At 38.3% G+C, this 15,652-nt stretch overlaps 1 protein-coding gene across 3 annotated transcripts in view; it reads right to left on the reverse strand.

Moving 5' to 3' along the window:
• Positions 1–15,652, reverse strand: part of CUL3 (cullin 3) — a 113,509-nt gene that overhangs the window by 82,043 nt on the left and 15,814 nt on the right. Inside the window, exons 2-3 of one of the 3 annotated variants that reach the window (XM_074010340.1) lie at positions 3,088–3,285; positions 1,740–1,865 (exon numbers count right to left, since the gene is read on the reverse strand). The exons of 1 other annotated variant lie outside the window; for it this stretch is intronic. In XM_074010340.1, coding sequence (XP_073866441.1) covers positions 1,740–1,811 — 72 coding nt within the window. In that variant the 5' untranslated portion in view covers positions 1,812–1,865; positions 3,088–3,285. The remainder of the gene's footprint in view (positions 1–1,739; positions 1,866–3,087; positions 3,286–15,652) is intronic. One more of the 3 variants, XM_005574445.4, reaches the window with a different exon arrangement.

Genomic DNA, 15,652 nt, shown 5'->3' on the forward strand with positions numbered 1-15,652 from the left:
TCTGGACAAATGACCAATTATCTGTGCCTCGGTTTCTTCATTTGCTTTCAGACATAATAGTAGTATCTGCAACATTGGGCTGTGACTGTTAGCTAAGTTAAAACATGTAAAAGCACTAGAACTGGGTCTAGCACACAGTAAATGCTAAATAAAAGTTGTGTTCATTATCATTCCCTGTAGAACCTCCGGCAAATGAGAACATGCCCCTCTTCTAAGTTTACTTCTTTTCCATTGTTCTTAATCCCATACTCTCTATATCCAATAACTTGGCTGTTCCAACCTTCTCTCCTTCAGCAGCTTTAAACAAAACTCTTCCACTTGTCCTTCTTTTGATGCCAAATTTCTTAAATTGTTTTTTGCCATTTCCCACACCTACTTACTATAGTTTGCTCCTAAGATTCATCCTTTGGCTCTGGGCTCTTTCTTTTCTGAACTCCAACACTTGTTCCTCAGTATATGTTACCAAATGCTAAATCTCCACATCTAATTTTGAGTTCCTGCCCAAGCTCTAAATCTATGTGTCTCCAAACATATGATATCTCTACTTGGGCATCTTACTATGATCTCACACTCAATTTTCCTCACATGCAAAATGATTGATAAGGTATCTTCCAAGTGAGAATATATTTTCAATATAATCTAAACAAAACTTATCATATTCTCTATCTATTTCAAGTCAGTTTCCCACTATTACTTCATAGTATTTGCTATTGGTGGCATTATAATTCTATTGGTGGCACTGTAATTCTCCAAGTAAGCAAGCTTTGTCTAGACTTAGTTTAGAATTTCTGACATCATCCATTCATTTCTAGCCTATCACTTTACCCAGATCTTTCCAGGTCTTCTCCTGATTTTATAAACCTCCTCTCAATTTTACATTTAAAGCATCCTCATAATATTCTGCCACATAATCACCCACTTTAAAGCACATCTTCAAATATTCTGTCACATTATCACCCACTTAAAAACCTCCAATAACTGTCTACAGTTTAGTCCACATTCTTTAGCCTGGCACCCAAATTTTTCTACAATCTGTTCCCAAACCATCTTTGTAACACTAGAGTCTACTAATCCCCATAATTAATATATGCCTCAAACTCTACTTACCACGTAAGTTTAACCAACCAGTTCATCTCTATATAATTTCGCAACATCTGCCACCCTGGAATGCCTTCCACCACACTGTTCATATATATCCCAAATATTTTTCAAGGCTCAACTCAATTTCATCCTTTCCCATAAAATCTTATAGCCCAGGACAACCTCTCCTTTGTTTGAATTCTTAAGCCATTTATTGCCTAAGGAACTCACGTGCCACTTAATTATATAATGCCTCACACAGTTATCTAAATGTGTGTATCATCCATCTCTCACATCACAATAAAAACCCCAGGAAAGGACAGTATGTATCTCTTTGCATCCACTATATTATCACTGAAAGCTGTGCATAATAGGCACTTAATAAAAAACTGCTGATTGTGTGAAGAACAATCACCTTGCTTCATAAGATACTAACTGCATGGCTCATGTAATTCCCTTTAAGAGAAAGAAATTACAGAAGAAAGAGTAGAAATAGAAAATTACTGTTTTGGAACCACCATAGTAATAATGATTCATGCAAGAATCATCAATGGACGCCAAAACCATCACATGAAAGTTTCTAGGGAACAGGATTATTCATACAGTGTCAAAATATATCTGAACAGATTACTTATGAATTACAAAGGGAAAAAAGGTACCTTCACAGTGGAGAAATCTGGCGGACACCAATGATCAAAGTTAACATCACCAATAATGGGATAAACTGACATCAAGTGCCTCCTGATGTGATGCACTGAGGACACAACATCACTTACGTATTATTCCTGCCAAAAATGCATAACCTGAAACTAGTCATGAGGAAACAATCAGACACACCAAAAACTGAGGGATAATCTACAAAACAACTGACCTATACTCTTCAAATATGTCAATGTGCTGAAAGACAAAGAAAGGCTGAGGAATTGAACATGAGATCCTGGACTGGATCCTGGATCAGAAAACAAATTGCTATAAAGGAAATCACCGCTCTACAGGACAATTGGTGAAATCTGAATAAGGAATGTATTAGGCAACAGTATTATATTGTTAAACTGCCTGATTTTGATCATTGTTCTTTGGTTAATTAAGATAATTTCCTTATTCTTAAAAGAAATGTTGCAAAGTCTTTTAGGGTAGATGAAATCTAAAACTTATTCTCTAATGGTTCAGCATAATAATAATGATAACAGTAATCAACAGAAAAACTGGCAAAAAAAAACGTAGCAAAATGTAAACAACTGGTGAATCTAGGTGAAGGGTACACAAGAGTTCACATCGTGCTATTCATAAAACATTTTTTCAAAATAAAATTAAAAAAATAAATACCCCAATACCACATAAAGACTATGAGAAGGTTTTATCAGTCTGTGTGGTATTTTACATTTTATTTGACAATCTTAAAGCAAGGCATTGTAACAGAAGTTATTTTCTAAATGAAATTACATTTTACATGCAATGGAAGAGTTCGCTCTATAAAAACATTTGTTCTAAAAAAAATATATCATTCTGAAATCAGAGAACCATTTGTAATAATGTCAACAGCCCACCAATAATTTATCTTTTAAAAAAATTCACATGTACCACAGAACTCAGTTAAAATAAAGTGAATTTTAGTTAGCGAACTGTCTTAAAAATACTTTTAAACAACGTAGTTTTATTGTGTTCAAATATACAGAAAAATGAGAAAGTAAAAATGGGCTGATTAAATCATTTTAAGGAAAAAAATTCCTTGTAATTAACATATTAACAAACATTTGTGAATTACTGAGTTTGCTTCATTATGATTTATAGAATGCATTATAGCTCACAAACTTCATTTCTCAATTATCAAAATTTTCGATTTAGCTGATTATAAATTTTTCATGAGTGCTTATAATAGTCATGAATTAGTAATATCTATAGGCTCTGGTGCCTTTAAAAAGAATAGTTCCAGTCAAAGTGCAATATGGTATAAAGGATTTTCTACATTCAATATAGTATTAGCAATAGTCCTTTAAAGTTTGATACCTTATTTATGAGATGTTCGGTAACAACTTCTCTTAGTCCAGTGTAGAGCTTTTCTCCATGTTTATGCAAAACCATTGTATATGCATTTCTATAGAGCTCCTCAAAACTAAGACCACTGTTATTCTTACGCTGGATTTCTTGAATTGCATTTTTCAGAAGGTCCCAAATGCTGTTTACATATTTTTCATCCATGGTCATCTGTAATATCCAAGAGAGAGAAGAGACAAAAAAAAAAAAAAAAAAAAAAAAAAACCAATGGTTGAAAGTCTTTCTATATTTTGTCCATATATAGTAAATATTTTATAACTGTATGACACATAAGAACATTAACAACCTGTTTTAACAGGGGGGAAAAAAAGGGATACATTTAAAAATAGTTTCTAAATCTGTTAGAAGCAATTTCAAATCTTTTAAGACCTCCCTCCAATCTTACCTGGAGCAGAACTCTTCACTTTAAATAAAATCATAATGATTTATATACCTGTAAGTCACTTACCCCTTCTCTCTCTCCCACCAAAATACTTGCCAAGTTAAATCCCAACAGCCCACATACTCCTGACATATATCCGTATAGCTGAAAGAAAATGAAGAATAACATATGCCCATATTTTTGGTCCATGTGAGTTTAAATTCATAACCACTAACGTTGTAAGTGCAGCCTTCATGCAACCTCACAATTCCACTAGTCAGTCTACTGACTCTACTCTTCTAGATGATTTTATACCATATCCTCCATCCTCATTCTATGATTATGACTGCTTCCTATTCCACTGAGAAAGTAAAAACAACCTGATAAGACACTATACAAATTCCAATCATATTCACACACCAACCAATCTGATTTTATGCCAATAAAACCTGCTAGGATCTTGAGCTCAAAGTGCCAAGTTATTGTACTTGAAGTATAGCGTAAGGACCAGACACATAAGCAACACCTAGGAACTTGTTAGAATTGCAGAATTTCAGGCCTTACTCCAGACCTACAGAAACAGACTCGACATTTTAAGAAGAACCCAAGGCAATATTACACAGGATGAAATTTGACAAGTAAATCTCTAGTTCTATGCCAAACCACCTATTGAAAAGGTCTCCCTTTAGTAATCACTCATCTCAGCACCATCAGAATTTTTCCTCTGGTAGACAATTTCCATTCATACTAAAAACTGTCAGTTTTACCACGTGGACTGGCTCATGCCTGCAATTCTAGTATTCTGGGAGATTGAGGTGGAAGGATCACTTGAGCTTAGGAGTTTAAGACCAGCCTGGGCAATATAGTGAGACCCTGTCTCTACAAAAAAAAATTTTAAGTATTAGCTGAGTGTGGTGGCGCATGCTTATAGTCCTAGCTACCCAGGAGGCTGAGGTAGGAGAATCACTTGAGCCCAGAGGCACAGGCTGCAGGGATCCAAGATCACACCACTGCACTCCAGCCTGGGTGACAGAGCAAGATCGCGTCTCAAAAAAAAAAAAAAAAAAAGATTAAAAAGTTGTCAGTTTCCTATGTCAAAAACAAATCCGCACAAACTCATATATTCCTTCAGCACCATCTAATCTCTCTTTCCATTTATGGCAAAACCACAGGCAACGAGCAGGGGAGATTCTACATACACTGTCTCCAAGTTTCATCTTTCCATTTTATCTTGAATCTACTCCAATAGGGCTTTCATCTCTACCATTTCACTGAAACTGCTCTTGAGAAGGCCCCCAGTGACTTCTATATTGCTAAAATCTAATGGTCAAAGTCTCAGTTCTCCTCTTACTTGACCTATCCAGCAGCATTTGAAAGAGCTGATCACTTCTAATACTTGAAACAAATTTGGCAAGGCATGGTGCCTCACACCTCTAACCCCAGCACTTTGGGAAGTCGAAGCAGGAGGAGAACTTGAAACCAGGGGTTCAAGATCAGGTCGGGCAATATGGCAAAACCCCGTCTCTACTAAAAGTACACAAATTAGTTGGGCATGGTGGCGTGCACCTGTAGTGCCAGCTCCTTAGTGGGGCCGAGGCAGGAGGATTGCTTGAGCCCAGGAGGTTGAGGCTGCAGTGAGTGGAGATTGTGCCACTACACACCAGCCTGGATGACAGAGCAAGACCCTGTATCAAAAAAGAAGAAGAAGAAAAAGAAACAAATTCCTCACTTACCTTCCAAACACTACAATCTCTTGTGTTTCTTCTATTTCTGTCTCCTATTTGTTCGTCTGTTTTACTGGCTCTTAATTATCACCTAAACCTCCAATCCTAAAGCTCACGTTCTTGATTCCTTATCTAGCCACTCAGTTTCTTTTTTTTTTTTTCTTTTTAGCCACACTCAGTTTCTAGGTGGAGTTGATGTTATCTATTCTCATGGTTTTAAATCAATCTCAAAATTGATACATTCTCTGTTTAGCCCCCTCTGTCACATGCCAGAGTCATATATCTAGCTACCTACTCAGCATTTCCATCTGAATGCCTAGAAGGCATCTCAAAGTTACCAAGTCTGAAACAAAACTCCTAATCTTTTCCCTCAGTTGGTTTCCCCTGAAGTCTTTTCCAACTGAACAAACATCTACTCCATCCTTCCAGCTGCTCCGGCCAAAAAGTTTGTGATCATCATCAACTACTCTCTGATCCCACTACTAGAAAATCCTGTTGTCTCTAACTTCAAAATGTATCCCCAGAATTCAACTCTTTCTCACCACTTCCACTGCTACTATCCTGGTCAAACCACCATCACCTCCAACTGGTCTCTATCTCCACTACTGGCCTGCTATCATCAGGCAAACCAGGGTGACCTTCTATAAGCATAAATCAAATCATGTCACTCATTTGCTCAAAAAATCCTCAAATGATTTCTCATTTCCCTTGGAGTTAAAGTCAAAGTCCTTACAACGTTCTATAAGCTTTATTCGATCTGATAATCTCTCAACGTCATCCATTTTTCCCCTTTGCTCACTCTGCTCCATGCACTCCCTGGCACACATCAAACAAGCTCATTTCAGTGTGTTTGTATTTGCTATTCTTTCTGTCTGAAATGTTCTTCCCTCAGATTACTACATGGCTCAAACCTCTACTCAACTGTCATCTTACAGTGAAGTTTTAAATGCCCACTTTCTTTACAGTAACAGCCTCACCTCACTACTGATCCCCAACTCCAACCCATATTCTTCATTATTTTCCTAGTCTCTCTCTCTACAACCAAATGTCAGCTTCATGAAGGCAGGGATCTTTTTTTCACTGCCAAATTCCTCAGCCTCTATCTGGCACATAACAAGCATTCATACTTGGTGACTGATTTTCTGCTAATATTTGACTAATGACCCCTCTGTAAATGCCACATAAAATCTCCAAGTTCTCCATTTACAACCTAAGCAACATTGATCAGCTTCACAGATACTTCTGATCTGAACTGGATAAAAATTACTGAGTTAGTGGAATACTCTCCAAGTCATGTCTGATGTGTATGAATGTGAAAAGAGGAAGGAGTAGGCAAAATAGTTATTTTAGTCACCCTGGCAGTAAAATACCAGCTCAACTCTCAATCCAGAGGATCCTTAAGCAAATGACTCAAACTGAGTCTTGTTATTCTAATCTTTTCTGGAGAGTTTAAGAAGGAACTTTAACAGAACAATTTCTTTTCTTTTACCGAAATCCTATGCAAGACCTAAGTCTGTCACAGACTTATGTCAAATGACTGTAAAAGAATTTACCCCTACACCTATACTGCTACCTATTTTTAATCAGATATCCTGATAGACAGGATGTCATCCATATTAACATGCACAGATATGGCTATTCACAAACAGAAAATTCAAGGCCATGCAATAATGATGGCCTCAAATACCATAGCTATGTATGTGCAATGTGGTTTTAGTTTGTTGATTGCATATGCTGAGGTTCTAATAAAGCAAACTAAGACACTACCCCTTGACATTAACAAACAGATAAAACAAAATACTCAGAATAATTTCAAAAAAAAGCAAAGTTAATGTCAACCATAAGCCTCAAAGATACCTATACTGCTAATAGCTGAGCAAAACATCAAATGATCTTTTCAGGCTCTATAACCTAAAATCCCCTGAAAGCCAGAAAAAAGTATGAAAAGGTCTCTACCCAGAGTAAATTACTGAATTTTTCCACTAGAAGCTGAAGAATTTTAAAACTATAAACCAAGAGGCCTCAAACATTGTACAAGTACTCTCACATTATTATAACATAACCATTTTCACATATATACATCAAGAGTTGTTTTACTACACAAGGTTGTATGCAGTCTTTTGTTTTTTTTTTAATTCATGCCTTATTGATAGATAAGAGATGGGGCTACAGGAAAAAATGTTCTTCTGGTGATAGCTAAGGTTAAAAATTTTTCTAACAAATGAGAAGTAGAGCCAGGCACAGTGGCTCCCGCCTGTAATCCCAGCACTTTGGGAGGCCAAGGTGGACAGATCACTTGAGGTTGGGAGTTCGATACCAGCATAGCCAACATGGTGAAACTCCATCCCTACTAAAAATACAAAAAAACAGCCGGATGTGGTGGTGCGTGCCTGTAATCCCAGCTACAGAGGAAGCTAAGGCAGGAAAATTGGTTGAACCCGGGAGGTGGAGGTTGAAGTAAGCCAAGATCGTGCCAGCCCACTCCAGCCTGGGCAACAGAGCAAGGCTTTGTCTCAAAAAAAGAAAAAAAAAAAAAAAGAAAAAGAAAAAAAAAAGACAGCAACGAAAATAGACCCAGAAAGATTAAATGACTTACCCAAAATCACAGAGCTGGGATTAGAGCTTATATATCCCCAAACCTAGTCCGTATCAGTGGACTAACGTCACATTCCATTGTGCTAATATGGTAAAGTAACATCACTGTATGAGTCACTGATTATCTTGGTAAACATAGTATATTGGTAGAGAACATAGGTTTTGCTGTCAGACAGGCTTAGGTTTGTGCCACAGCTTTGTTACTCACAAGCCATGTGACCTTGAGAAAATTAAGTCCTGGGTTCAATAACAGTATCTATCTCAAAGGGCTGTCATGAAGATTAAATGAGAATGTCAGCAGATTTAATGCAGCCAGGGCACAATATAATCCCTCATACATCAATTAAGGAAAGTGCCCAATGATAGAATCTCTTGAACTCTCATCAACAGTCATCAAATAAATGTCAGAAAGAAATATAGCTTTTTCAAACTTAGCAAATATACAGATATGCACTAAAACAAAGGCACCTTAAAAGTACCACTATGATAAATGCACTTCAGTATAATGTAGCTTTCTTTTAGAAAACATTATTCCCCTACATCTCTTATATACTACTTTTCCAGAGCCATTTAAATCACTTTCCTCCTCAGAACTCTGTCCTTGGCTCTTTTCACTCTCTACTGGGTCCCTATGTATTTTCATTCGTTGTCATGGTTACATCTATTAGCCGTACATGTAGGGTTCTAAAACTTAAGAGACTCCAGATTGACTGCAAGGGATTCCAGAGGTTCCTAAAACAATAAACAAAACTTTCCAAGTATACTATGAGTTCACTTTTCTGGAGAGTAGGTCCCTAATTTTTATCAGATTTCCCAAGTTTGTCCGTATCTTAAAGAAGATAAACTATAATAGTACTCTTATCTACAGTTTCACCTCCCTTGGTTTAAGTTACTTGCAATCAACCACTGCCTGAAAATATTAAATGAAAAATTCCAGAAATATCAATTCATAAACTTTAAAATTGCATGCCGTTTTATGCAGTATCATGAAATCTCGTGCCATCCCACTCAGGATGTGAATCCTGAATTATATCTTTGTCCAGCATTTCTACACTATGTTACACACCCGTAAAAACTTGGTAACTTAACAGCCATCTGGTTTATCAGATCAAAATCACAATGCTTGTGTACAGGCAATTTTATCTTACTTAATACTGTCCCCAAACCACAAGAGTAGTGACACTGACAATTCAGAAATGCCAAAGAGAAGCAATAAAGTGCTTCCTCTAAGTGAAAAGGTGAAAGTTCTCTACTTAATAAGGAAAAAAAAAAAGATAAGCTGAGATTGCTAAGATCTATGTTAAGAACAAATCTTCTGGCCAGGATGGTGGCTCACGCCTGCAATCCCAGCACTGTGGGAGGCCCAGGCGGACGGTTCACTTGAGGCCACAAGTTTAAGACCAGCCTGGCCAACACGATGAAACTCCATCTCTACTAAAAATGCAAAAATCAGATGGGTTCGGTGGCACACACCTGTAATCCCAGCTACCTGGGAGGCTAGGGCACAAGAATCACTTGAACACAGGAGGTGGAGGTTCATTGAACTGAGCTGACATTGTGGCACTGTACTCCAGCCTGGGCAACAGAGCAAGACTCTGTCTCAGGAGAAAACAACAACAACAAAAAAGAACACATCTTCTATCCATGAAACTGTGGAGAAGGAAAAATAATTTGCACTAGTTTTGCTGTCACAACTCAAAACTACAGAAGTATGGCCACAATCATTCACCCTACTTCATCTCATCACATAGGCAGTGTATCATCTCATACTATCACAAAGGTTAAGTACAGTACAAGATTATTTCGAGAGACGGCATTCATGTTGTTTTTTTTACAATATAGTTATAATTGTTCTACTTTATTATTGTTGTTGCTAATCTCTTATTATTTCTAAATTGTAAATTAAATGTCATAGGAAAAAACAGTACATACAGGGCTCAGGGCTATATGGTCTCAGGTATCCACTGGGGATCTTGGAATAAACAGATCCCTGTGGATGGGGGGGATTTCTGTACTGGTATTTGCATTAATGACTTCCAAATCTATACTGCCTGCCCAGATCTTCCCCCCAATGTCTAAAACTCTTGTTTCAACCACCTGCTACATGTCTCCAATCAAATGCTCCAGACACAGATCAAACTAAACACATCAAAAATCCCTGGTGAACTCACCATTCAAACCTGCCCAAACCTTCTTCCTGTAATCTCTAATTCAGTTGTGGCAATACAAACTACATAATTATACAAGCTAGAAGCAGAAGTCTTACATTTTTTCTTATCTCTCATCTCCTTCTTACTCAATCATCAAGTACTACTGACATTAAGCCCAAGATATTTCTCAATTATGTTCCCATTTTTTCATCCCGAATACAGTTGACCACTGAACCACGTGGGAGTTAGGAAAAACTGACCTCCTGTGCAGTCAAAATACTGTGTGTAACTTTTAAGTCCCCCAATTACTAATAGCCTACTGTCGACCCAAAGCTTTACCAATAACATAAACAGTCTATTAACACCTATTTTGTATGTTACAGATATTACACACTGTATTCTAAGAATAAGAAAAAGAAAAAATATTAATAACATTGCAACAGAGAGAAAATTAACAACATTTTAAGAAAAAGAAAATGTATTTGGTATTCAATAAGTGGAAGTGGATTGCCATAAAGGTCCCCATCCTTCTGGTCTTCACATTCAGTAAGCTGAGGTGCAGGAGGAAGAGAAGTAGTTGGTCTTGCTGTCTTAAGGGTGGCAGAGGCACAAGAGATAGAGGAGGTAGAGGCAGAAGGGGAGGCAGGAGAGGCAGCCATGCTCTGTAACTTTACAAAAACACATTGTAATTTGTCTAACTTTTCTGCTTTTTCATTCCTCTAAAAATGTTTCTATCTGGTCCCAATCCTTGTGCCACTTTTAAAATTTCAGTGCCCACCATCACAGAAGGGTTCATGTCATAAAAGTCAAAGCATTCTTGAGTATCAGAAACCTCCTGCCAGATTCTCTAATGTCAATTTGGTTTTTGGCACTGCTTCTTCTACATCTTCCTCATCATCTGTCACTGGTTCAGAAGCACTCATCTCCATCAAGACATCTTCTGTTGATTCTTCTGGTGTGACGTCCATTAGCTCTTGAATTTTTTCAAGATCCATATCCTGAAACCCTTCACTCCCCACTTTACCACAGCCACACTGTCTTTCAGGATTCTGACTGGCTCTGTCATAAATCTTGCGAAGTCATGTACAACATCTGGACACAGTTTTTCTCTAGCAAGAATCTATCATTTCGGGCTAGAAGGCTTTCACGGCTTTTTAACAATGATGGCATCTTCAATGGTGTAACCCTTCCAGACTTTCATCATGTTCCCTCTATTGAGGTTCTCTTCCATAGCAATGACAATCTTTTCCATAGATTACTACTACTGTGTTTAATGAGCCTTAAAGGTACGTATTAACCCCCCACCTTCCCCATCTACAGGCTGAATTTAAAACACTTTATTTAAGGTCAAGGATACAATACCTTCAGTGATGAAGAACTCATGAGGTTCTGCGTGGCTAGGTGCATTGTCCAATAGAAAAAATACTTAAAAGGCAGTCCCTTACTGACAAGGTACTTTCTGACGTCAGGGACAAAGCACTGATGGAACCAATTAAGAAAAAGAAGTCCAGGCCTTCTTGTACAACCAAAAGACTGGCAGCCAGTATTTATCTTTTCTCTTCACGGCTCAGAGGTTAGTAGATTTATAGATAAAGTCAGCCCTGATCATAAACCCAACTGCACTTGCACAAAACAGCAGAGTTAGCTTATCCCTTCCTGCCTTGTACACCCTAGTATGTGCTTCTCTTCCTTACAAGCCAATGTCCTTTGTGGCACTTTTTTCCAGAATAGGGCCCTTTTGTCTATATCAAAAACCTGTTTAGGCAGATAACCTTTCTCTTCAATGATTTTCTTGATGGTGTCTGGGAACTTGTCTGCTGCCTCTTCATCGGCAGAAGCTGCTTCTCCTGTTACCTTGATACTTTTTAAGCCAAACTTCTTTCTAAAATTATCAAACCATCCTTTGCTGGCATTACATTCTCCAGCTTTAGATCCTTCACCTTCCCTTGACTTTGTCATGTAATGACTTCATTTTCCTCAATTCATATTAGAATCACTAACTATACTTTCCTTACAGCAATTCTGCACCCACATACAAGCTGCATATTCAATATGAGATAAAAAAGTATTTTGCAGGCCAGGCGCGGTGGCTCACGCCTGTAATCCCAGCACTTTGGGAGGCTGAGGCGGGCAGATCACGAAGTCAGGAGCTCGAGACCATCCTGGCTAACACAGTGAAACCCCGTCTCTACTAGAAATACAAAAAAATTAGCTGGGCGTGGTGGCGGGCACCTGTAGTCCCAGCTACTCCGGAGACTGAGGTGGGAGAATGGAGTGAACCTGGGAGGTGGGGCTTGCAGTGAGCTGAGATCACGCCACTGCACTTCAGCCCGGGCGACAGAGCGAGATTCCGTCTCAAAAAAAAAAAAAAAAGTATTTTGCAAAAAGCACAAGGTTTTTGCACCAGCTGGCACAGGTGTAGTGACGGCTTCACAAACTTCCTTTTAACAATGGTACTGGCTTCATTTACCTAGAAATGGCAGGTAACCACAGCTGCAGAACTTAATCTAGTGCACATCAAGCAATTCAACAATTTCTTGTAATGTCATGACTTTTCTCTGCTTTGTAGGAGCACTTCCAGGTTCACTAGGGGCACGTCGAATGGGTTCCATTGGGTTATTCCAGGTTTACAGTATTCCACTAAGCATAATGAAAAATATGTGAAAACCGCAAAAGAAAATTTTTACTGCACTACAAAGAGAAACTGCTCAATGAAGATATTAGTCACAAGATGTTTTTCTGTTTTAGACAGGGTCTTCCTCTATCACCAAGGCTAGAGTGCAGTAGTGCAATCATAGCTCACTGCAGCCTCAAACTCCCAGGTTCAAGGGATCCTTCCGCCTCAGCCTCCTGAGCAGCTGGGACTACCGGTGTGTGCCACCATGCATGGCTAATTTTTTAAATTTTTCTGGTAGAGCTGGGGGTCTTGCTTTGTTGCCCAGGGTGGTCTTAAAACTCCTAGGCTTGGGCCAGGCACGGTGACTCACGCCTGTAATCCCAGCACTTTGGGAGGACGAAGTGGGCAGATCATAAGGTCAGGAGATCAAGATCATCCTGGCCAACACAGTGAAACCCTGTCTCTACTAAAAATACAAAAAAATTAGCCGGGTGTGGGGACGGACGCCTGCAGTCCCAGCTAATCGGGAGGCGGAGGCAGGAGAATGGCGTGAACCCAGGAGGTGGAGGTTGCAGTGAGCCGAGATCGCACCACTGCACTCCAGCCTGGGCGACAGAGCGAGACTCCGTCTCAAAAATAAATAAATAAATAAATAAATAAAACTCCTAGGCTCAAGCAATCCTTCTGCCTCGGCCTCCCTAGGTGCTCCAATTACAGGTGTGAGCCACTGCACCTAGCCACAAGGCATTTTAAGTGCATACTTGTAACATTTGATTGAGCTTACCCTGTTAGCAGTAAGAGGTGGCTATAAAATGTATTACAGCAGTACAATATGTACTACAGTTAATTTTATGCAGTTACAGTTTAATACTGCATCTTTACACTTGTTTACATTTCTCTTGACTGCAAATGGCACCATGCACAATCTGTAAGTGTGTGCCTAAGTTTTAATACATTTTAGCTTTTTGTAATAGATTTGTGTATATTTTATGGTCGTAAATGATACACAGACTAGCATCTACATACACTGTATGCATTCGTAACAGTTATTTGTTGTTGTTATTTTGAGGCTACACATTTCATCTGTGAGTATTTTCAAATCTCCATAAAGTTTTCCAATATATTCATTGGAAAAAACCCATGCAGTAAGTGAATCCATGAAGTTCAAACCCATGTTGTTCAAGGGTCAACTTTACTACGGTCTTAAAACTTTCACCTGGGCCAGGCGCGGTAGCTCACGCCTATAATCCCAGCACTTTGGGAGGCAGAGGTGGGCGGATCATGAGGTCAGGAGTTCAAGACCATCCTGGCAAACACGATGAAATCCCATCTCCACTAAAAAATACAAAAAAAAATTAGCTGGGTGTGGTGATGGGCGCCTGGTAGTCCTAGCTACTTGGGAGGCTGAGGTAGGACAATGGTGTGAACTGGGGAGGTGGAACTTGCAGTGAGCAGAGATCACGCCACTGCACTCCAGCCTGGGCAACAGAGTGAGACTCCATCTCAAAAAAAAAAAAAAAAAAAACCCAAAAACTTTCACACTTCATTGCAAAAGCCTTCCAAACACTATGAACTCCAACGTCATGGAATCTACTCCTTCAAAATCACAATCAAAATAAACACAGGCATACCACGACCCTATTCAAAACCCTTCTATGGTAGCACAGTAGGCATAGACCTAGTTTATGCTCACTTCTCCACACCTGTCTGACATGTATTTCCTAACAACATTAAACCAATGGGAATTCTTACACAACTTGCTATTTCTCACTATCTTTCCATCACTGTCACAGCCCCTCCCCACTTATTTCAGTTCCCATATCTTTTTTTTCCCCCTGCTTTTGGTCCTCCTTTGCTTTGCCTTTTCTTTATCTAATTCTTTACATATCTTCTGAACACAGCTCAGGTGTCATAACCTCCAGGAATCCTTCGCTGAACTCCTCAAGCAAAGTTAACAACTTCTTCTCAGTTCTTCCCTGCTATTTTATAGTGTAAACTATATTTACCTAACTATACACTAAATAAACTGTAGTGTATTTTTGTTTATATGGGAATGTGGTGATAGTCTATAACTACTAGTGACAGTTTGTAACCACCACTACACTCCCATATAGCTTAATTATCTGTTTATGCATCTTCTTTCACTAGACTATGAGCTTCTTAAGTGATTATGCATTTTTCTTCAATGCCACATTGAAGGTTGTAAACAAATGTCTGTTGAATAAATACACTTTACTCATGTTATACCAATGTAATTTTGACAACACAAACATTTTACTTATAAGTCACAATGATACGGGAAAATGGTTGAATGTGTTTACCCTCAGCAAGTAATCTAATTTTTAAATAATCAAATATTTTTCTAACAGAAGTAGTGTACAAGTAACACACTTTTAAATTTTACATCAAGCAATATTTTCAGATTTTTCCCATTCACCTAACTAAAGGCCTCACTCAGAAGGCTGCTTAATCATTAATTTTACTAATAAATATTAACTGGGAAAAAAATGGCAGACGAAATAGGCCCTTCAGAAGCGGATCAATAAGCTACAATCTTTCCCTAAAACAAACAAGTCCAAAAACTATGTATCAAATGAAATGGACTTCAAGTGCAGATTAATACATCCACACGATGGGGTCTTGGCATCAAATACACGTCAACAGCCTTGGCAAAATAATGATGTTACTAATGAACTTTAATCTTTCCACTTGCCCATCCCTGACACAGAAGCAACACTAACTGCTATCGAAAATTTTTTTAAATGACTAAATGTTCAACTCTAACCTCATCAGTATGTTAACAATAAAAACTTTAGGCTATACTTCATTCCAGGAACAATAAAATTTAAAGGCTCTAACTTTATGTATTAATGTGTTTTTTTAAAGAGTAGTAACATTCTTTTAAAGTAACATTCTAAATTATTTGAGCAGGGCTTTAATCCCATTGATAAAACTGATTAAGTTGCAATAACTGCAAATACGCTAAGGGATCTAGCAACCAATGCTTCAGCAAAACAATAAACTGCACACATATTTATCATCTATATATACAAACATATAATATTTGCTA

Source organism: Macaca fascicularis, chromosome 12 (genome assembly GCF_037993035.2).
Source record: "Macaca fascicularis isolate 582-1 chromosome 12, T2T-MFA8v1.1".
In the NCBI taxonomy this organism is placed as follows: Eukaryota; Metazoa; Chordata; class Mammalia; order Primates; family Cercopithecidae; genus Macaca; species Macaca fascicularis.